A 24,821-nucleotide genomic window follows, 5' to 3' on the forward strand; every position below is an offset into this window, starting at 1 on the left:
TCCGCATGTAAATGATATCATCCTGTGCTTGTCTTTCTCTGTCTGACTTATTTCACGTAGCCTAAAGCCCTCCAAGTCCATCCATGCTGTTGCAAATGTCACAATTGTATCCTTTTTGATGGCTGGGTATTCCATTCATCTATTGATGGACACTTAGGTTGCTTCCATATCTTGGCAATTGTAAATAATACTGCTATGAACACTGAGGTGCATGTATCTTTTTGAATTAGGGCTTTTTCTTTCTTTCTTTCTTTCTTTTTTTTTTTTTTTTTTTTGGATTTTTACCCAGGAGTGGAATTGCTGGGTCATGTGGTAGTTCTATTTTTAGTTTTTTGGGACACCTCCATACTGTTTTCCACAGTGGCTACACCAATTCCCACGAACAGTGTAAAAGAGGCCAACCCTTGTTCTATCCTATCCATCCATTGATTAGCCTCTTTATCTTACTGTTGGGGATCATCAACACAGCATGCTCGCCTGCGTGGTAAGATGGTATTTAGGCCAGAGCTTAGGGTCTAATGAGTTATCTCCCAACAGCTGCCCCATCTTCCAATGTGAGAAGAAACAAAACTCTATGATCCACACTACAGAAATCTTTGCACTACAATTATTATCAAATAACACTCTCTCCAGAGTTGCGAATTTGAAATGAGGATTTGAAAGAAAGTAAGCTCTACTTTTTAGAGTTTAAAGGAGCCTTCTCAGTTTTCTTTAGGGGCTGAGACTGATCAGTGCCTTTCCTGGGCTGAGCTACACTGTCACCGCCTGTGTGTTTATCAGTGTGAAGCTGTTTGACAATAAAAGTAAGCTTTATTCTACCAGTCATGCAGAAACGGTTGCAGGAGAGCTTTGGGGATCTTTGAAAATCTTTGGATGTGCTTTTTTTTTTTTTTCACCCTATTTTTCAGAGCAGATAACAAGCTCAGTTTTTGCAATGACAGAGCTCTATCTTGTCTATAAAAAAGAAAAAAAAAATAGCCCACAGCGAAAAGGTAGCCAAACATCTTCATTGCCTGCTTTCCTGACTCCTGTGCCTGCCTAAAGATTTCATTTGGCAACTTACAGGACCAGTGTCTTCAAGACGATACAGACCACACTGGTCTTTCATCTGCAGAGAAGGGAACTGGCAACTTGCTTAGTGAACAAGTTAGGGTCTCTGGTGGGCTCCCCAGCCCAGTGCAGAGGAGACCGCGCACAGGTCTTTGGGTACAACATGTCATGTGGAAAGATCATACAGAAAGTTAAGAAATCACATTAAATATTGGGAGCAGAGCCAGGGTGATGGCAACAGCATAAAGGACTCTGTGTTTCCCTGCGGTTGAGGGAGGGATAATGACCTTGGGGAGATATTTATTCAAAGAAGAGACACTGCTTTTGAATACAAAAAGGTGGCTGATAGAGATACGCAAAAGAAGAGTGTGTTGTTTACAACCAAGGGGTAATGATTAGTGTTTTAAAACCCCTCTCCCTATGGTTATTAAGTCCATTTGTTGTACAATAAATTATTTTTGTATATGTTGAGCAGGACCATCTAAGTTAGGGGATAATTACTTCGTTTAAAAATTTATCAGACTAGTTAAGATCCTAGAGGAAATAATCTCATGGCTTAGCTACTGGGAGTCCTTGTCCAGGGAGTGGCCATAGAATTTTCTGAACATTTCCTATCTTGGAAAGGTTCCTAGAATGCCTCCCTCAGTGAGATCTTCAGTCATCTCCCAAACATCCCAAACGTGTGCAGGTCCCTCCAGGGCCACCACCCTTATCCACCGTGGCAATAGCTTCCCGGCTCTCCTCTTGCTCCCTGTGCCCAGCCATTTCTCTATGCAGCAGTCAGATTGATTTTTTAAAAACACATCTTTGATCCAGTCATGTCACTGCCCCAGTGGTTTCCCATTTCCGACAGAGTACAATCCTGACGCCTCGGCACGCAGGCAGCGCTGGGTGGGGTCTGGCCTCTGCTCAGTGCCCCAGCCCCACTCGGCCCACTTCGCTCCGCAGTGGTTGTAGCTCAGCCTGGACACCAAACTCCTCAACAGCCTTCAAGTACCCCAGGCTTGTTGTCTTCCAGCCTAGGGCTTCTGTGTTGCCCTTCTCGTGGGCCTGGACGGCTCTGTCTCTACATCTTCACACAGTTGCTGTCTGGTTCTCTGAATTTAAACTCAAGTATTAGCTCTTCAGGGGCCTTCCCAGACAATCTCCCCAAACACAGACTGCCTCCCCCAGCCCCCGGCACTCTCTATCCCACCCCTGTTTATTTCTCTTCTCAGCTCTTCCAGCTTCCAGAAATTACCTTGTTAAATGGTTTCATGAAACTTTGGATGATCCTGCTGGAAGATGGAGAAGTTGGGGTGGGAGGTGGGCTGGGGATGGGGGTGGGTGGTGGCTCAGGCAGGGGTAGGGGTGTTTTGGGATGTTGGCAATGTCATTATGTTTTCTCTTAAACGAAGTTAAGATATTTAAACTATTATATATTTTCAGAAGTATGGTTCTCCAAGTCGTTGAACATTCCAAGAGATAACACACACCTATTGCAACATAAAGAGGAAAAAGAACCTGCAATTCTCCATAGAGTTATTTGAATGCTCTTTCCCACCTGTTTGCTAACTTAATTTCAACTGTGGAGAGGCAGTGCAGGGCACTGATCTGAAGTTGAGCTGCTAGGGTTTAAACTCCTCCCCTTCTGTTCACCAGCTGGGTGATCTGAGGGCATTGAGACCTGCCTGTGCCCCATGTCCTGGTGAATTTGTTGAGAAGATCAAAGGAGTTAATACACTTCTGAGAATGACCCGTAGCATAAGGAACAATCAACAAACATTGACTCTCATTATTACCAGAGAACAGAAAACAACCCTGCCTCTTGGGGCTTCTTAAGAGAAATGAAAGTTGAAATTTCCATTTCCACCCTGCAGGAAGTGATAGGTGAGATCAGAACACGTCCCACCCCTGCCCTGCCCCCGACCTGGAAACCCTCCACCCCCTACTTTTGAAGCAGTTCCCAGAATTTGTCCACAGAGCTGCAGGAGGGCAGACATTCTTTTCCGTCCCACCTTCCTCAAACTATTTAAACAGTTGAAAATAAAGACCGAAATCTCACCCCCAGAGGCTAAGGAGCAGGACAAGTTATACCTGAGAATTACTAAATATTATTTGGGTAGAAAAAAATGTTCTAATTTATTTGATCATTAAGTACACACACACACACACACACACACACACACACACACACACACACACACTTTACAGCTTTTGAAATTTATTTATTAAATAGGCTGAGTGAAGGGAAAAGATTCCCTTTTTTTAAATATATTTTTATAGAAGTATAGTCAGTTTACAATGTTGTGTCAATTTCTGGTGTACAGCACAGTGCCTCAGTCACAGAGGAACATACATACATTTCTTTTCATATTCTTCTTCACCATAACTTACAAGATATTGAATATGGTTCCGTGTGCTATACAGTATAAATTTGTTGTTTATCTATTCTATATATATTAGTATCTGCAAATCTTGAACACCCAATTTGTCCCTTCCCGCCCCATTCCCCACCACTATCCTGTAACCATAAGTTTGTTTTCTAGGTCTTTAAGTTTTTGTAAGTTTCTGTTTTGTAAGTAAGTTTTTTTGTCTTTTTTTTTTTTTTAAGATTCCGTGTATAAGTGATATCATATGGTATTTTTCTTCCTTTTTCTGGCTTACTTCACTGAGAATAACTTGTTTATTTTCTTCCTTTCTTTAATCAGAACTAACGAAGTCAATGAAGTAGAAATCTAAACTACTCTGTTTATTATTATATCCTCAGAATCTAGAATAGTATTTGGCATAGCATAGGCACTCAACAAATGTTTGTTGAATGAAATAACTCTCATCACAGCAATTCTTTGGGGTAGGTGCTGTAATTATCCCATGGCATAGATGGAAAAACTGAAGCTAATGATCAGTTGCATCCAAGGTCACAACTCATCAGTGCCAGAGCTGCGTCCAGCTGGTGCCTTTAAGCATTCCGAAGCATTCATATTACGTTTCCCTCTTTAATGGATCAATCCAAACTATGCTTTGCTCTTCATCTCAAATTCCACCTGGATATGACCACCTCACAGTGCCTAATATTTCACTTGTCTAATCCAGCTAGCAAGTTATGGATAGAATAATTGGTAAACGTTGGTTTTCTCACACCAGTCTACTGTTCGAAACTGTTGGTGGCACCCTATAAAAATAAATGTTCCTGTCTCCAGCAACTCTGTGCTTCCAAGTTAACTTCTATTTTGGTATTGAGATGGGAGGGAAGGAGGCAGGGCACAGCCATTAAAAGAATGACACAGCATTTAGCACCAAGATGGCAGAAGATTCAACCCCTAGTAGACCCTGAGTTTCAAGACCACATTGAAATACAATAGCTTGCGAAATGGTACTCCCACAGGTGCCATAAAGGTTCTGAGGCTGACCATAAAAGGTCAGAAAGTGGGTGATGGCCCAATTCCTGGGAATCCCAGTCCCTTCCCCAAAGTACTTGGAATGCTCCTCCCACTTGTTAGCATATGAAATTACCTGGCCCATAAAAACTAACCCCGCACCTCATGGCCTTTTCTCTTGCCTTCCGAGATAGCCTGCACTCTGTCTATGGAGTATGTATCTTCTGAATAAATCTACCTTTACTCTCCTGTGGCTCACTCTTGAATTCTTTCCTAAGCAAAGCCAAGGACATTCACTTGGTGGGTATGTCCACGGGGCTCGTCCCCTACCTGGGACACGGCCAACCTCCCACGCCTCAGTTTTACTGTATTAGTATCATCTCTTCTCATGCTATGCAGCCACACAGGAAACTGAACTCAAGCTCCGTTTATAAGCATCTTCGCTTACTTAATGAGTAAATCAGTGAGTCTTTGATTTACAAAAGACTTGTGAAAGCACAAAAGGAAAAACTGAGAAAACTGAGGATCAGCAAGTTGTCACATTAGTTCATTAACTGAGTTTTTCTGTAGTCACTGAACACAATGTTAGACTCAGAGCCATGGCCACATAAGGGTTAACTGTTAAGAGAAAACAAAACAAAGCAGTAAGGAGGAGCCTCTGGTTCTAAGTGACTGATCTTTTCTGAAACCTGTTTTATGCAACCCTCAGAGCCCAAGAAACTTACCACAGGATTAAAACTTATGTAAACAAAGGTCCCTTTATTTACAACTTAGATTCTCTGAGGAGCAAGAAGGTCCAGCTCACACGTGTGCAGAGCTTTATTCATACTGGTTTTTTAAAAAATCTGATGATCTTACCGTGTAGAAGCAGCAATGAATGAAGTTGATGGCGAATGCTAAGGTAACAGGAGTTCATTTATTCGGGTTGCTGTGGGTTGCAATTCAGTCACTTCTGTCTGGAAAAAAATTTAGGTAGATTTAATACTCTGAGACAGAAGACTCCTTGGGTTTTGTAATTTCCTTGTCTATAATTTCCTGATAAGGATAACAATTCTATTAACTACAGGATCATGTAATTGTAATACTATTGCTTGTTCACTGACAAATATATGGTTATATACTTTGATTTTTTTCCCCACAAATGTAGTTACCAGCGGTTTGGAATATTTGAAGTGAGTCTAAATGATCCAGATAATTTTTTCCTCCTGCTTCGTCCCTGGCCTGAAAAGCCCCTCTTGTTTTATCCAGTTCCTCCAAGTCCATCCTTCTGGTTCCCATCAAGCCCCATGTTCTCCACATCCTTCTCTCCCTCCCCCCAAATCCTAGAGGGTTAGTTGTCTATATACACACACACATGCACACACACTTCATTGGAGTTTTCTTTCAAAATTCGAAAATGAGAAAGTTATTTTTTTTTAAAGCCAAATAAGACAAAAGACAAAGTCAACTTGACGCATATCGTCTTTACATGTCTTTCTGTGCTCATGTAAAAAATGTAGAGAACACGTACAGCTACACCCATATGGATGCACGTGTTCCCCTTACTTTGATTCACATGAATGGGGCCATCATCATAGGCACGACTTGACTTGTTGTATTCGTTTAACTGTGCCCTGTGGATATTCCTCTAGGTCAGCACATATATCACGATCACTCATAGTCTATTGTTTTTGTAGAAAGAAGTACGTCTGTTTCTTTAGAATAGATTTCCAAAAGTGAAAATACAGAAACAGTGTGTACTGCAGTTCACAACCCTACTAGTTCTCTACCCCATTCCACTGAATGCTATGAATCTTTCAATTCCTATTAATTTGCTATATGAACAAAAATGAGGGTATTGTGCCGTTTTGAATTCCATTTCCTTGGCTACTAGTGAGACTTAGCCTCTTTCGTAAAAAGCTTTTGTAAACTTTTTTTGTCTATTTGCATTTCTTCTTTTGCAAACCCTAGTACATACTCATGTTTGTTTTTCTCTTACCAATTTGTAGGAACTCTTTTTTTTTTTTTTTTTACAGGGCTATATAGAGATATAAACCCCTGCCTCATATATATTTCAAACATTTTTTCCATCTTTCACTCTCTTTTTTTTTTAAACCTATTGATGGTATTTTTTTTTGCCTTCGTGTAACTTATGATGACATCAACTCTGCAAATTTTTTTATTACAGTTTCTTGTTGGTGTTGTTTGTTTGTTTGTCTTTTTGAAGAATTTTTTCCTGACCCTAACATTTTTCAAATATATAGACATATTTTACATTAAACTCTTTAAACCATTGCTCTTTTTCTATAAAACATGATATTAGGAAGAGCTAGTTTCCTTCCCAGGTGGAGATTTAATTACAATGTTAATATCATTTATTAAATAAGCTCTATTTTTCCTGGTGAACTATTATTCAAATTATTACCGTATATTATATTTTCATTTTTACTGGATCCACTAGTGGACTCCGTTTTGTAAAAGTGACCTGTTTGCCCATTTTGCTTGTTTGTTTGTTTGTTTGTTTTTTGCTTTTGCTTATGATGTGTTGTTTTAACCCCGCTAGCGTTACAGGAGTTTTTAGCATCTCCTGTAGCAGGTGCCTACCACCGTTTTCAGTTTCAGGGCAGGGTGGGGCAGTCTTTCTCCTGACCTCAAGCCTAGTGAGCAAGACTTTAAGAAGTCTGCTCACAGTGCTTTATATTTGTCCTCTACAGTTTGGAGGACACAGGGGAGAGGTGTGCTTAAGAAGCTTACAATTCAGAAGGCCGTGGGTGTATCCGCATGCCAGGAGGTGGAAAGAAGAGAGAGTTACCTTTAAAAAAGAGCTGTCCTAGTCAATGGTGGGTCCACCAGAGCTGGTTTGGGGCTGTCTTAAATCTGAACTGATTGAATTATATGGAGCGGTGATGTGACCTCAGTAGAAAGAGGCTAAAAATGTATGTGGTGCCTCTAAATTTGAAAGAGCAGGTGCATTTATCCTGCCAAGGACACTACAGGTGAGAGATGGTGAATGAAAGGTGGGATCTCCCAAGACCCTGGAACGTGGCCATGAAAGAGAATCAGTTTTAAATACCTCACAACTGAAAGAGGCAAGACATTTCCTGGCTCATTAACTCCTGTCCTACAAGTTTCAACCCTGGAGGAGACAGAAGCAGCCTGTTCCACTGTGAGGGAAAGAGGTGGGTGTGTGGGGGTGGGGAGAGGCCGGGAGAAGCTGGCGACAGAAAACAGAAACAACCTGGACCCCTTTTCCCAACCTTAGGGTTTGGACATGTTAGTGTGAGAGGAAAGAAGCTTTAGTTTAAATGAAGTTCAAAGTGAACTAGATAGAGTACTCCAGAACCGAGCCTTTCTGTGGGATGAAACATGACCAGAGGGCTTTAAATTTTTTTTTCTTTTGAAAGGCAACAGAAAGTAGAATGACCTGTCTGAGATTCTGCTTAGCGTCAGGAGAAGAACTGGCCCTGAAATGGATCTGATGGGCACTGGAGGGGCGGAGACTGAGGCTGTTTTCTGCTATTACCACAGAAATCATAGATGCCATTTGTGCAAGGAACTTACAATCTGTTTCTAATGTAAATATTGCTTGGGAGCACAAGAGTGGATTATTTCAATTTTACAGCCTTTTTTCAATAACTCTTCCCTTTCAGGGATCAATGGCTTTCTCAGAAAGATCCCAGGATTATCTTTTTCCTTTCACCTTCGTATCACTTCTGTCTACTGTTGGTTGTTTTTCTACTTAAATGTTTTCTACAGATACATCATATTTTGCCATTTAACCTAAGAGATTCAGCTTTAGAGGCATGTCATCAATTCCGCAGGACAGTGAGGACCGTCAAAGCATGGGAGTCAAACGTGGGTCATTCTCTAAAGGGAGATTCTTTAAGTAGAACTTACTAATTTACAATAATGATGATAATAATTCCAGAAATGTGTAAAATTTCAGAAATTTTTTAAATGATGATAAAAATTTCAGAAATTTTAAATCTTCAAACTAGCCATTTCTTTCTTATTAGACACAAAATAAATAGGATTACATGCCCCAGATTTGAAATGAGGGCAGAAAGTAGAAAATGTCTTAGGAGTCACTTAATGTAGCTACTTCAAGGCAGGATGGAGACAAGCTGAAACTCAAGCTTGACAACTTGTCAGTGACTTTATCTAGCAATAGAGGCAGCAGGAATTGACAGCTACCAACTGTTGAAATTACACTAGGTTAGGCCCTCAGACTGGCACTTTATATCAATTATCTCATTTTTAATTGTATGCCACGTGTTAGTCTAATCTTTTTAGGATCCAGCAAGAGAAGACTTAGGTATCTCCTATTGAGTCAAGACTAGGGAGCCTAATGAGGTTTACCTAGATTGTCCCCTGGCAATTTCTGAAGCTTCAGAGATATTTAGGTTATTTGGGTTTCAACGTTAGAATTAATTCAGATGCGGCAGCAAAAGCTTGGGTGGTGCATCCAAATATATGATGTAAATGGTGATGCAGGAAAAGAGGGGGCAGTGCAGACTGGATTCTACCTTGGCTTGGTTCATCAATATTTTTGTCTTACAAATTAGAAATTTTTTGATAGTGACAATCTGATTTCATCTACTTATTTTTCTTTTCTTTTCTTTTTTCTTTTTCAGGTTTATTAGGTAGAATTATTATGGTATGACTGTGCATATACATTATATTTCATGTAAATATATACTTACAATATATTGCACATTTTTTTGTTTACATATATGATCTGATCGTCGTTTCTAAGAACAGATTAGAGCTTTAGCTTTTTAAACTTACATAGTTATCAAAATTGATTTCATCTACTTTTATGAGAATATAATATAGTGATTCAGTGAAACGATATAAATTTTATTTGCATTCTAAAATGAACAAACAGCCTATAATATAGGACTGCAAATAGCCCACAGGAGACACCTCATTTTGAAGAAGTCCTGGTTTCTTTTCCTCTCCAGTTCTTTTTTTTTTAAATCTCTGTGAAGGTTTGATTTTTTTTCCTTCATGCACTAGTGCCTCGTATGTCATTTGTGATTCATGAGCTCCTTTTCTTTATGCCTTAAATCTTGGTGTTAAAACCACGCTAAATGAGGCTAGTCGAACTCATCAAACTACCAGTATGAATTTCAATATTCATTCAGAGGAAATAAATTCAGAAATGTCAGAAATATACACTTGAGTAGTGAGCATATTTTTGAATTTTCTGTTCTATCTTTTGTTATATTTACACGGGAGAACAAATTGTTTATATACGCAAGGAAGAAGGCAGAGGGTAAGCTACATATGAAGTTTCTGTTTCCCAGTTGGGACACTGATCATTTGCTAAATTGGATCTTTGCTTGTTAATGTCTCACTGTATCTGGAAATTATGGTCACATTTGTGGGTGTTTCTAAGGTTAAATTAAGTTTTAAACATACATTCCTAGAAAGGACTAGAAAGAAATGTGTGCAAGTGGTGGTAATATCTAAGTTTTCCTGGGGCAAAATTTTAGATAAAATCATATAGTAAAATGTAAGTCTACTGATTATACGTATTTTATGGACAGGCAAACAGTATACCCGAATGCCTTCCTGTGTTATAGAGGGAAAAACCATTTACCTCGTCACACTGACCAAGCTCATCTTTGGTGGTAAAGCCATGCCTTATCCATTTTAGGTGACTTCGCTCCTAAACTCAAAAATACCGAAAGGACAGCATGTAGTAGAGATGTGTGAGATTTAAAAGTTATTAAAGAGCCTTAGCACACCATATCTTAAGATAGCTACATTTAAACATTTGCTGGATTGTTGTGTTATGCTGTTTACAACAATGAAATGCACAAGAGTCTTTTCTACATTCGAACACGCTCTAGAAGACGAATCCTCCACTTGCAGATTTTTACCAGCTGTGGCTACCAGACTCTCCTCCACATCTTGACCTGGGTTTACTTTTTTCTTATTTTTTCCTCAGAAGTCTTAGAATTAGGGTAGGGCTGAACGGGAAAGTTGTATAATTTTTTTTTTTAACACCTCATGCTTTGGTCAGTGCCATATCCTAGATTTTGGTTAATAATAACCACAGCTAATATTTGCTAAATGTGGTAAAGACAGGTATGATTGCATACTGAGTGCTTTTCATGCATTCTATCTATCCTCATATCTCTGCCAAGAAGAGATTTTATATATATATATGAATTTAGACTAAAAGAAGTTAAGAAATGTATACAAAGTTTAAAAAGAGCCAGAATCCTAACAACGATCAGTCAGCCTAATTCCAAAAACCCAGCCCTTCCTACTGTACCGAGGGGCCTTACTCTGGTTGCTTTCACTGTCCTATTGATTTTTTTGCTCTTCAACATCACAACAGGGAATTTCTTAAATGCTTAACTTTGCTTTAGTATTGTGACATTTGAAGATATTTAGACCATCTCTCTTGGTACAGATACTGAGCGTAAACTCAAATTCAAATAAAGCTCCAGAAATTGAGTTTGAATTTCCTGGAGCTCAAAGGGTTTGGTTCTGTTTCATTGCCTCTTTTATTTTTCCAGTGGCATTTCTGCAGGAGGGGTTCTGGAGCAAGAGGGTTCCCAAGGATCTGATACTGTCTGGGGCAGCCTGGCGAACTTTCAGAGAAACACGTGGTTTCCACTGTCTTGTTCTTTTCCCTGTTTTGTCCTGCTAGCTTTCACTACTTTGTCGACCCAAGTGAACATTTAGAATCTTTATAACCAGAGTAAAATTGATGCTTTAAATCCTGTTCATTTGCAGGAAAATGGTTGCAAATGTAGGTAGGCCCCAAAGCCCAGACACAGAAATTGTAAGGTAGCTGGGGATCCATTATGCCTTTCCATCCCCCTCACCACCTCCTCCCCTTCTCCTTTTACTTTTCCTTACACCTCACCCTTCCTTTTCCCTCACCATTTTTTTTTTCCTGTCTCCCAGTGCTTAGCGCATTCTTTTAGGCTTTTATTCTCAGCTAGCTGTTAAGTAACTTCAACGAGGGTGTTCATTGATAGTGAAAAGTTTCCCTGTATTTGTCTTTTAATGAGGGTCTCAAACTAAAAGGTTTTTAAAATGCAAAAGAATGAATTTCAAATTATAGAAAGTTTGGAGGGGAGGTTAATTTGGCACAGGGGTCCTGCTCAAGACCCGTTGCTTGTTCAGATGATTTATATTTCGAAAGTCAAGGCACATATTCAATAAAGGAAGTGAATTATCACAAACTAGAATACAGTTTTATCACAGTTATAGCTGTGAGCAGGACCGCAGCCTCCCAGCCTTCATGTAAGCTCCCACTAATTATTTCATCATTTCAGTTGCATAGGCCACCATTCACACGCTTATAGGATAAACAGAACATAGGCTATGAAGATGAAGAAGATACAAAAATCTCCAAATTTTAATTAAAACAGTCATGATAGTTTTTTTTAATGGATGTATAGTTCATTTACAATATTGTGTTAGTTTCAAGTGTACAGCAAAGTGATTCGGTTATACATATATATCAATATTTCAGATTACTTTTTCATTACAGTTTACTACAGGATATCAAATATAGTTCCCTGTAATAAACAGGAAATCCTTGTTGCTTAGGAAGATATTTTTTATTTAAGTCTACAACTTTTTGATAAAATTAGTTTTCTTTTTTATAATACTTGCCCATGATTTCAATTTTTAAAATACTGGCTTTCTTAAATACATGGTTTGTTATATATTTGGTAACATCTCCAGCGACTTAAATTCTATCCTTTTAGAAATTTTAGAATTTGCTCTCCCTCTTCTAATCTACTTACAACCCAGGTAAACTCTACCAGATATACTATTTCTATATTGTCTGTTATTCCCTTTTTAGGATTTGCCTACCACTTCTTACTGATCCTAACTGTTGTTCTAAATAACAAAAGGAATGTTCCCACAGGGAAGAAAGAGGGGTGGATTTTCAGAGCCTGCATCTTGTATGGGTCTGTCAAATTTTCGTAATTCTAGACGTGATTGTGCAGGATAAGGGGCTTTGCGTCATGGGTTATTGGAGCAGGAAAGGTATCTAGTGATACAAATCCTATTTAGGATTTGGGTAGGTTATTGTCATTATTCTATTCCTCTTTTGTTTCTTCAAACCTTTCCCCACGTTGTTTTGTGCCCACTTTTGTTACCTACTTTTATCTCTCCTGCCCCTCTTTTTAAATCCTTCTGGTTTGTTAATCAGTAACAAAAGGACCCACTGTAATACGGTATCATTCTTTTGCTGGTGTACACTCATCATGGCTATAATAGCTATCTGTGACTGAAACCCAAGATATGCACATACTTTGCATATTTCATTCCTAGCCTGGTTTCCTGAAGCATCTTAAGCACTTTAAAGAGTGTCTGGCATATAATAGGTGCTAAGCAAACATATGGAATGATGACTATTTGGGTTAATGTCTTGGCTCCACCATGGGACTTGGTTTGTACTTGGTACCAACTGAGGCAGAAGGTGAAGTGATTTGCCCAAGGTCAAACAGCCTCAGTGTCTTCATCTGTAAGGCAGGGCTAATAATAGTCTTTTCTATTGAGCTATAATTGGCATTTAACATTAAATTGGTTTCAAGTGTACAGCATAATGATTTGATACACGTATATATTAAGAAAAGATGGCCACAATAATTTAGTTGATATCCATCACCATACATGGTTGCAGATTATTTTCTTGTGATGAGAACTTTTAAAACTACTCTCTTATGAACTTTCAAGTATACAATACATTATTATTAACTATAGTCACCAGGCTGTTCGTTACATCCCCACAACTTATTTTATAATTGGAAATAATAGTATTTATTTTACAGAGTTTTATGAGGATTAAGTCAAATAATACATGGGATTGAGTTTAATATAGCATCTGGCACACAGTGAGCCAGCCCACCATAAACGAAGCTCTAAATGGGAAGGCAATGGGGCTTAGCAATTTGGGTACCAATTAAATCCTCCCAAGTACAAGCTGGGATAGATAAACCGATAGGGAAGTTCAGATGTAGAGTCAAGTCTCTGTCATTAAAAAAACATTAAATGCTCCCACAAGCACCTTCCTGAGCTCTGCAGTGGGCAGGTAACGCCCCCCCCCCCCCCACACACACACAACCCTCATTACAAAGTGTGGTCCAGTGCCATGCTGCTGTGGCAGGGTAACCCTTGTGGGAAACACTTTATAGGGAGAAAGAGGAAGCTTCTAAGGCGGAATAAAGGAACCAGTATTAATTGCAGGGCAGGTTTGGAGCCGAAATCCTGGTTATTTTCATCACTGATGATCTCATTTCATCCTGCCTGCCCCTCTCTGAGTTATCCTTTCCATGTCACACATGAGGAGACAGAGGTTCAGAGTAACTTGAACGCAGTCACCCAAGTCTCTGTGACTCGAGGCTGTTCAGCCTCCCTACCATATAGCACAAATGAACATACATGCTCATCAACTGTCCCCTTGTCCCCCCCGAGGGGACTTGCTGTGGACCAAATGCAAATCTCCCATCTTCAGCTGCAGGATGACCAGCAGCAAAATGTGTTTCCCTCTGCTGAGAAAGAGGATCTTCAACCCTCATTCCAGGAGAAATGTAGATTTTCAACCTCTTCTAAGACATGAAAAAGACTTCGGATTAATAATGCTACATCAAAATTCAAATCTCTGGTCCATACTGTAGCTTTTTTAAAAATTCATACACATTTCTACACTGTCATCGTCACCTTTTAAAATGCATAATACAGCATGATAGCAGTTTATATGATTTAATGCTACTTCCAAAGGTAAAAACAGTCAGGGAAAAGCAGATACCATGTAAGAATCTGACTTAAAGTGAAACTTCTCATTTCCTGTCAATACTGCAGCTTTCTTCAAAAAAAAAGGGGGCATCAGACATGGGAACCTCTCCCAGAAATGTCCAATCGATTAAACAATGAAAATAAGTTGCCAACAGTACATAATTTCCAGAAGTCTATGGTCTTTTATATGAAGACAAAATTAATAGGAATACAAATTGCTTTTGCATTACTGTGCATAAGAAGATTTCCTGCAGCAATTTAAACAGAATAAAGGGCACATATATTCAATAAAAGCTCACTGATGATAACACAATGAAACCCTCAGGGACACAAACTGCTTTTTAAATATTTTTAAGTAAACTCTTACTACCAGCAAGTACAGCAAAAAACCTAGAATTTTTTTTAAAAAAATTGATTGAATCTGAAGCAGGCTTTGTTTTCTTAAAGAGCATTTTATCTCATTTCAAAAATCCATTGCAAAAGGGATTACTTAACAAGAGTACTTACAATTGCTGGTTTCCTAATCTTCAGCATCATAAATTTATTATTAGATGTTTATAGTTTACCAAGTTGCCAACAACCATTTTCTCCTTTGTTCTCAGACTCAGGTCATAAAGTTACAGGTGAAAGAAATGACTTTTTAAAGTGTTTTTAAAATAAAAATCTACAGCAAGAACACTTCACTTTTAAGGATGTTGCCTTTTTATTATATGATCTTAATTAGTATTAACTTTAAAACATTTCTTAGCATGACAATTTATATGTACTGGCAACAAACATGGAACATGCAGATTCATAATTTCACTCTAGAAATGAAAAAAGATACTGTTAAATTATACAGGAAATCACTAGAGTATTTATGCATAAAACAAGAAGAACTGTAGAGGTGCACTGAGCTCTAAAGGGGTAAGTAATTCAGTGGTTCTCTCTTTAAAATCTCAACTGTATTCCCCTTGCCATATGTATTGGATCCCACATTGGTAGGTGAGAAAACGGCGTCAAGCTTCATACTGGAATGGCATCATACTGGAATGAACTAAAAAGTTTGCCAGGCGTTGAGTCGTAGAAGTGGCAGTGTTGCATGTCCGTTTTTCCATCTGATGACTGGTAACATGGAACAAATGTGAAAGGTTAGAGGCCTAAGACTCAGGATTGGATACATCTATGTGACACCAAATATCTCACATTGATGAAAACAAAAGGAAACAACTTCACATCATCAGTAACTCAATGTTTTGATTTGCAAATATCTGGATGGTTGACGGATATTTTGAACAACTTGAAGATGTAGCTTGGAAATCATACAGCAAACCTTCTATTACAATCAGTGTTGAATTTCCCAGTATGATTCCCCCCCTCTTTTTTATGGAAATTTAGAATGTAGTCCAGATAATAATTAAAGTGTCTTTGTCTTATATTCCTCTAAATACTGATTAATCTATTTCCCAATAAAAAGGATTTAGAATATAAAATATATATGTAACCTGGAGTGTGTGGAATTAAAAAAATACATATATATATATATAATATATGTTCATTTCCTACATCTTTCCAACAAGAATTAAGCAGTGTTAACTTATTCTTGCTAAGTTCCCTGAGATCACTGAATCCGGAGTGTTAAGAGAAATGTCAGATATTATAAAGTCTCAAGGGAATAAAATTCATCACCTATTCAGGCACTCTGACTATTGCAGCATGAGAGCTCTAGGACTCTTAGCACAAACACATGGTTACCATGTCCCTGTCACCTACTATGTTCCTAGACTTTCAACAATTTTAACGACAGGATTACGTTAAAAGTTAAAACCGAAAGGCTTTTTACGTCAGTGGTATTGACAGTCACCATATTCCTTCAGCCACCTGGAACAATTACATAATAATATTATGGATAAGTCAGAATTGATAACCAGGATTAAATCATTCATTTGAATTTTAACCTCTCTAATTACAGAATTTACTTACATCAGCTCCATATTTTGGTACCACCTTTTGTTTCAATGTGCTCACCTTTTCTTTCAACGTGCTCTCACAGGAGTACTGGAAATAGATACAGAACTCTAACATTGCTTCGTGCTGATTATTGGAAATGCTGGGAAAACATTTTAGCTTTCCACTCCATAGAAACCAAAATGCTGGTTAAACTTAGGTTAAGTGTAAAGTAGGAAAGAGATACAGCTATGAGGTTAAAACCTCAATGTCCAGAAGCCAGTGGATATACAAAATTTGAGGCCAAATGGAATGGATTTTATTTCAGTGTGTTAATTTTGTGTGGGGAGTACTTCAGTATCTGTATCTTTGTAGAGAGATAGCCTAAGGGCAAATATTTTAAAATTTCATGTGAAACTTTATGGTTTTTACTCTCACATTTTCTCCCCAATACAGAAAATTCTTCTTTTAGCATTAAGTGAACTGATTTATCTGTTGAGTGTGAGTGTATGCTGACAAAACCAATTATTCAGGAAAAGGAAACCCACTTTAAGGCCTTATTACCTGGTCTGTATATCATTCTTATTCATATTACCTGTTTAGTTATTTCTTTTTGCATGTGTAGTAAGCATGACCCTTGTGCACGTCCAAGGACTGTACCAATAATTCATACACTGAACACTAAATTCTAAAAGATTATAAATTTTTCCTGTAAGACAGCAAGAATTGGAATTTGACCAAAATACTTCAAACTAATAAATTTAAAACAACGAAGGAAATAATGGGTCAAATTGAGAAGGTTCAAAGGGATTTCTGTTCCAGGACATATTTGACAAATGCCTGGAGCAGACTGTGAAATACTCTATGGGCTAAATGTCTGATAATTGATAACTGATAAATGTTTGATAATTGGTCTCAAGCTCTATCGCAGGATTTAAAATTATTCTAACCAAAATGTTACCTTATTGGAGTTAGCTAGGAGGGCCACCATTCTACTTTAAGCAAAGACTACGCGCTTTTATGTTTGCTGGCTTCATAATTGTGAAACTTTTCCCAAAACGGGCCTTTTCGTGGAAATACGGCAGTCAGGGTTCTACCCCCAGTCTATCATGAAGATGGAAGAAGATAGCTGGAAGAGTTAATAAAAGGCAGCACAGCTCTACTTTCAGGTGTCTTTTCTCGCTGACTACCAGGCAGACATGGCCTGCCAGCTGCCCTGCCAGCTCGTAACGTAACACTAGTTTAAAGCTACTGACCCCTTACACGCATGCGCTTATGTGCGCGCTTGTGTGTGAGCGCTCACACACACGGAAATTCTTGGCTTTAAAAGAGTTTGAATAGTGACGATATAGGCCAAACTATAATTTTTATTTAAATTGTCTCTCTAAAAACATCTCCGTTTCAAGGTTTTTTTTTGTTTTTGTTTTTTTTTTTTTAAGGGGGAGAGCAATAATTAGATCTGTTTATTTTTAGAGGAGGTAGTGGGGATTGAACCCAAGACCTCGTGCACGCTAAGCATGCACTCTACCACTTGAGCTATACCCTACCCCCGTCAAGGGTTTTTAAAACAATTTTAAAATGGATCCCTCATCCCAGTGCTTACTATTTATCTGTGGAGGTGTGTGAGTTCCTACAGGAAGCTCCCAGTGACTCTAGCTTGAAACCCGTGTCATTATACTTTTGGTTGCCCTCTGATTATCTGCCAGGCGGATGGTTACTATTGAGAGTTTAAAAGTTGGTGGGTAAGTGTGGGTTCCTTTTGCCTCAGTCATGAGAATTACGTCACAAAACTATTCTTTGGTATGGCTTTTAAAGTCAGTTTGTTATATTTTAATCCCAGCTCATACATGTATAAAACTTGAAAAAGATCCCAAATGAGATGATTGAATTCTGTTTAAAAAAAAAAAAAAAAAACCGACGTTGAATAATAAATCTCTATCAGCCTTTTTTTTTGAGGTGTTTAAAATTTAAGACATTTTCCACATAGGCTTTCTCAGCTTCTTATGAGATTTATAGAATATTACATGGTTGAAGAGCTCAGATTATTAAATTCTTCCTCCCTCTTTAAAAAGATGACCAAACATACTGGTTTTCAGGAAATTCAATTTCCTGAAAAAAAAACTGATGAATGTTTTATAAGTATTTCTAATAATACAAAGTAAGAGACTGTGATACTAGCATGAAAATATAATTTCTTAATAAATAATGTTATGTAGTATTCTATTTCTGAGTGAGTTTCACTTCATAATAAACTAATGTCCTTAAAAACATATTGGGTAAAGATATTAAGCAAATGAATGTATCTAATGAAAGAAAAGATCAAGATATAGAAGGAAATGCTAAGTAATATTGCTAATTTTCCTGTCATCATTCAATTGTTCTGCTAGTTTAGCAGAGACTTCATGTCAGTTTTAAAGATATTTTTATCCAGGAGAAAACCAACTGAAAATTACAGTCGGTTCTGAGAAGAATGTCCCATAAACTGGATAAGCCCTGAAATGAAAAGGAAAATTTTCTGATGATTCCTGTTATTTAGTATGTGTAGGCATTCTACATATTTTTACATATCACCAAAGAACGCCATCTCAACAAAAAGCACCCAGAAGGACAAATAGATAAGATGCTGATAATTCTATAAAAGGAGTTCTAATATGACTTAAAGCGAAGTCTTTTCATAAACTTACTCTCCTTGGTTTTTAAGAGAGTATAAATTCAGTTCTACAAAGCTACATGGAGTCAAAACCGATTTAGGCACAAACAAATCCTTATTGTATTATTTATGATGTATGCATGAATTCGAACTAGAGAATCTTTAAGTAAATGGAGAATTACAGTTTTAAAGGCTTTTCACTTGAAAGTTGTAATTACTGCTAACATTTTCACCTGACATTTAGACTGCTTTAAAATTACCGTTCGAATGAAATGACACCTTTCAAAATAAGCTTTTTTTTTTTTAATCTTGATGCTAATGCTACCCACTGAAAACATTTTTAAGAGATGATATTTTACATTTAGAGCAGCTCAGAAGTACCCTCATGGAGAATAATTTTTTAATTATAATTTTGTTTCATTAACAGAATGATTGACAATGCACAAAGAATACATGGCTTTTTAACTAGATCTTTTAAATTTAATTTCTTAGCAACTTTAATTTGCAGCCTGATTACTTCTATGTATTTCAATTTCCAGAAGAAAGTGTAAATGTTTTGGATGTTGCCAGAGCCATCTGAGAAAAAAAAAATCTAGGTAAACATACAGTAAAATTCCATCTCATATAAAATATATGCTTTAATTAAGTTTCTCCATTTTGTCTGAGAACCAGGTCAGTATAGTTGAAATGATTACCTTTTAGGTTTTGATGCTTCAGGCTCTGGCTTTGTCCCTCTGGGTTCCAGCAGCATATTTCTTGACAAAACTGAAAATACCCATTCCTGTCGGTTGGAAGTTTCGTCAGATAGATTGACTAGACAGATATTCTTTAAAAAGCATGGAATTTAAGGAACAGTTGAACGGCTTCATATTCTTAGTCAAAATCTAGTGGCAAAAGGGCTATTAATTATATAGCAGTATTTAATTCTAATTTTCTCATACTTGCGGGGGAAAAAAAAAAAAACAGAATTTTAGTTACTAACCTTTCAATGGTAGCTTCCAAGTGGTTTAATGCAACAGAGAGCACAATGAGAACTACTGGCAGCTTCATGATGTCCACTGCTTCTCAGATTTTCTGAAATGAATAATTCAGCCCTGAAATCAAGCGATTTACTATAGCTCTGATTCATGATACATTAAACTAGAGCCTACTTTTAAGAAAATTTTTTTAAAAACATAATATCCAAGGACCATAATTTTATTAATATAATCCCTTAATACTGTTCAAACAATTTTCAAACATTTTCAAAATTTTCACTTACCCCATTTCCTTCTTGAAACAATCTGGAAAACTAATATTATAGCACATGATCCTTTAGCCTTTCTTTGAAAGGCTTTATTGCTATGAAATAAGCCATATATTTCATCTCAAATTTGCTCTAATGCTAAGTAAATAATATTTTCCCAGGAACAGAAAATTCCTTACCTTCTAATGTCTTAGCATCAGCAATATCAGAAAATGCCTTTAAAACCAAGGAAGCTTCATGAAAAATCCCAAGCTTGCCTCCCTTGGAGTATTTACTCCGGTCTTGCTAACCAGTCATCCACCTCTTATATACCCTTTACACATTTCCCACCTCTGACATCAGGCAGCTCAGAGAGACTCTGTCATTAATTTCTATCCCTATAGCTAGAAAATGCCTCAGAGACATCAGAAGCAGATGGGTCATTATTACATGAACACATCAAAAATATTAACATGGCAGAGACAGAGCATCTTGGTAGAATTAATGGTGGATCACATACAGCAGAAGTTTGAATTTGCCATCTTTGTAAAATACCAGAGTGGATTTACAAGGATTCAATAGAAGTTTTTATCGAGGAATTGATTAAAAAGAAGTGATTAAGAACAACAACAAATGTGTTTATATGCAGAGTGAAGTCAGGGACAGTGAGGAGTCTGCCTAAATTCCAATAACTCCTGGGGCTTAATTCCATGAACATTCAGTAGTAGATTATGATATAAGGGCAAGGTTGAAAAAAAAGGACACAGAAGAGTCTATTTCTCTTTGGAAAGTAAGTTCATTTGTGCCATTTTTTAAGATTTCACATGTAAGTGATATCATATATTTCCCTTTCTCTCTCTGACTTATTTTACTTGGTTTGATCATTTCTAGGTCCAAAGGTGAAAGGGATGGGGAGGGATAAATTAGGAGTTTGGGATTAACAGATACATACTACTATATATAAAATAGATAACAACCAGGACCTTCTCTACAGCACAGGGGACTATCTTCAGTATCTTGTAATAGCCTATAATGGAAAAGACTGAACAAGAAAAAAAAAAAATATATATATATATATATATATATATATATATATATATATATATATATATATATCTGAATCACTTTGCTGTACATCTGAAACTAACACAACATAGTAAATCAACCATACTTTAATTTAAACAAAAGGACACAGAAAATAAAAATTCACTTGTCAGCATTTAGATAGAGACCCATAACCTTACAACCATAGTCAAGCAGTTTTTCACTGACTTTTTCCATTGTTACATAGAAACATCACAATTATTTTGAAGGTACAGATTGAATTTATTTTTTATTTTCCCCCAATTATTCCTTTCTCTTGTATTTTTAAGACCTGTGTAAGTTAATATTCTAAGTTATGAGACCTTGATATCATATATAGCAACTAAGACAGTGAAAATGTGCATGTCTGTATAATCTAAAAAAAAGATGACATTTCTTTAAGTAAAAAAGTTGAGTTCCCTGATTCCATGTATTTCTTTAAAGCTGAGTTACATAGTTTGGAGGTGTTTAGTAGAGATTTTAGGAGGAAAGAAATTGCTTTCCAATCCTTGTTCTAATTATCAACGATTCTGAAATTCTAGTATTTCTGTGAAAATTATTGATATTCCAAAAGGAAATATAAACTCAAACCATTTGGAAGAATAATGATTTCCTGTAAGAAGATAACTAAATGTACTTAACAAAGTGCATACAAAGATTTAGAAGTAATACAGAGGCCCAGAGATGTTCAACATTGTGTCCAATATCACACAGTTAATTTGTGTTGAATCTTGGACAAGAGCTTTTTCTGATTCACAGATGAGTGTTCATTTAGACCAAAATGTCTGCTTTTAACCTACATAATTATTTTCCTTTTTTTTCCCCTCTGAGATGTTAAAGGTGTCAAACATACATTCAAAAATGGACTCTCACCCCTGAGAAATTAAGGTTATAAGAAAAATGTTCTGCCTAAGAAAGGAACAGGAGAATCTGACATTTTTCAAGGACTACCTTGTATCGGGCACATATATTTAATTGATATATGAAACCTCACTCCATATGCACACCTCTAAGGTGGTTATCATTTGCCCCAATTGATGAACGATGAAACTGAGGTTGAGGGAAGATAAGTCACTTGCTTAAGGTTACACAGCTACTCAGGGGCAAAGTGAAATTCCAACTCTCATCTGTTTGTCCCATGATATGTATTTACTCTTTGTTTAAAAGAGTCTCTCTGAAATCAACTATACTTCAGTAAGAATTAAATAAAGAAAAATAAATTTTAAAATGAGGCAAAAAAAAAAAAAAAAGACAAAGTGATCAATGCCTTGTAAGTCAGGTAAAATGAGGACTAAGAAATGACCTTGGATTAGCAGTAAGGGAGCAGGTGACTGGTGACCTTAAAAAATTAAAAAAAAAAAAAGTCTCTCTGCCCATAGACTGACTTACCAATTGCTTCCTGTCAATTTTGTATTTTATTATAACTGCTTTGAATGATTTTGTTATAGCTACACATGGCTTTTTGTTGGTCTTGTATAATGTTTGGTAAGGTCAACAGCTACTGCAATCTCAACTAATTTTAGGTCTTACATGTTTCCTATACCAATGAACGGGATGTGGCTGTGATGATCTCTATGGGGCAATTCCATTACCAGATCATAAGCTCCTTCGTTCAGGACAAACACTGCTATCAGCCATCTCTGTTCTCCCTCTAGCCATGCTAGTCAAAAGAGTGAGTGAGATGTCGGCGGCTCTGACATCACCCAGGGGCTTATCAGAAATGCCAAATCTCATGACCCATCCCAGATCTACTGAATCAGCAGGTGTGTTTAAAAACAGATCTCCTCAGTGGTCATATGCCTACTTTTGAGAAAAACTGTCCTGTTGTACATTTCATTTATTCATCGATTCAGTAAGTATTGATTAAGGACCTACTCTGGGACAGGGAATGTTGTAGGTACTAGAAATACAGCAGGGATCAAAGCCAAGTTCCTGGTCTCGTGCAGCTTAGAGCCTTTGGGGGAACAAAGACAAGCAAATGAGTAAGTAAATATGTAATTACAATTGGTAAGTCTGTGGAGAGAGTTAATATGGTGGTTAGAGAAACCAAAAAAATGGCAGCACTGAGGTTGAATCGTAAAACATGAGAGGTAACCAAGGAAAGAGTGCTGGGGACATGTTTAAGACCAGAGAAGCAGCACTGGCAAATGCTAGTGAGGGAAGGAGAAAGTGGTGGAAAGATGATGCTGAAGACGGAAGCAGGAGCCCACAGGTGCAGGGCTCAGAGGCTGAGTTAAGGAGGGCAATCCAAAGCTATCGAAAGGGTCCAAGCAGGGGAGTAACGTGTTTTGTTTTGCACCTCTTGTTTCAACATCAGTCTCACTTCTGTGCATGGAGTGGATCAGAGCGTTGCAGGAGAGAAAACCAGACACCTGCTAGGAGACTAGGCAGGTATTCCAGATGAGAGATGATGAAGCCTTAGACTGGGGTGAGGACAGAGGAGTTAGAGAGTAAATGACTTCAAATTATATTCAGGATCATAACGTGACTTGGAAAAGATTAGGTGCAGGGGGGAAAAATGAGAAGGAATTGAGGACAAAAATGAGTGCCAGGTTAGGATATAATGCATCATATGAATTAATGGGCTTCTTATACGATTTTTAAAGATTAAAAAGATTTTTAAATGTCTTTAAAGATAATTTCTACTTTGACCAAATTTGTGTGTGTGTGTGTGTGTGTGTGTGTGCGTGTGTTCACAATTTAAAAAGCTCAAGCAGGGGGAAACCCAGTTGGCCGGTCCCTGGGCGGTCTCATACCAGGGGGTGGAACTGTAGTGCCTGGAGGTGAGATTCACGGCCAGCAGGTGTGGACGGAGGCCCCTGTCCACCTGAGTACCGAGCTGGGGCTCCCGCAGTGCCGGCAGTAGCAGCAAGTGGAGCAGCTGTGATGGTGCCTCTTCCCTGTGGAGTCATTGCCTGGTGGGGTGGCCTCCCAACGCTCAGACAGGGCCTGCTAACCCAGCAGGAGTTTGGGGGATCGGCACACCAGCTGGTATGCCTTTGCCAGCTGCTCTGCCAACCCCAGGGCTTCCTGTAGCTCCAGCAAGTGATACCGGGGGTGATCCCTCCACCGTCATGGAAACCAAGTTCTCCCCAGGCAGCAACACCAGACCCAAAACCCGTTTTTCTTCGTGCTCTGTCTGCTTCACATTCTTCGGCTTGATCTCCCTGAACTCATCACAGACACAGGAGTTCAAGCTCAAAGGCTGATCAGAAGCTTTAAAGATGCCAGTGAAGATCTGGCCAACTTGCAAGGTACATCTCATTCTATAGTCAGCGTCTACAGCATCCTACTGCTCTTCCCACAGTCGCAGCGGCTCTTCCCCTAAATCCAAGGTCCACAGGGAAGTTCCAGGATCCTTAAGACAAAGGAAAGGCTACAGTTACAGGTATGACGAGGGTTCTCCTACAGATAACACAAGTTGAGTCAGAAGCTTGTGATGGAGCCTGGTTTCCTTCACTTGGAATGAACCATGTGACTGCTCCAATACTGCTTTAACCACCTCTTGGTGTCTCGGCTAAGAATGCCTGTGTCAGTTCCCCCTTGAAATCCACCACAGGCACTTGCTGCTGCTGCAGTCACCTCAGGTAGAGTTGACACTCTAGGTTGCCTTTTCTTTTTGCTGCTCTGTTGGTGATTTCCACTATTCTATCTTCCAGGTCACTTATGCATTCTTTTGTATCACCTAATCTGCTGTTAATTTCTTCCAGCGTAGTTTTACTTCAGTAATTGTGTACTCTTCAGCTCTGCCTGGTTCTTTTCTATATTTTCT

General features: G+C 38.0%; 2 protein-coding genes and 1 pseudogene across 6 annotated transcripts in view; 1 reads left to right on the plus strand and 2 right to left on the minus strand.

The window, feature by feature from the left end:
* Positions 1-5,191: 5,191 nt before the first annotated feature.
* The window catches only part of SLCO1A2 (solute carrier organic anion transporter family member 1A2), a 77,256-nt gene continuing 57,626 nt past the window's right edge, over positions 5,192-24,821 (plus strand). For 4 of the 5 annotated variants that reach the window (XM_014559173.2, XM_032472957.1, XM_032472958.1 and 1 more), the window contains exon 1: positions 5,192-5,310. The gene's annotated coding sequence lies outside the window, so the exon portion shown is untranslated. Of the gene's footprint in view, positions 5,311-6,829; positions 7,568-24,821 lie in introns of those variants that run through there. The other variant, XM_014559175.2, reaches the window with a different exon arrangement.
* On the minus strand, positions 14,752-21,247 carry IAPP (islet amyloid polypeptide). Its single transcript, XM_032472897.1, is given in 4 exon segments — positions 14,752-15,183; positions 15,185-15,269; positions 19,724-19,802; positions 21,211-21,247. Coding segments are annotated over 4 exon segments (321 nt in total). The 3' UTR covers positions 14,752-15,063.
* On the minus strand, positions 22,318-24,368 carry LOC116661277 (annotated as a pseudogene).

Source organism: Camelus ferus, chromosome 34 (assembly GCF_009834535.1).
Source record: "Camelus ferus isolate YT-003-E chromosome 34, BCGSAC_Cfer_1.0, whole genome shotgun sequence".
In the NCBI taxonomy this organism is placed as follows: Eukaryota; Metazoa; Chordata; class Mammalia; order Artiodactyla; family Camelidae; genus Camelus; species Camelus ferus.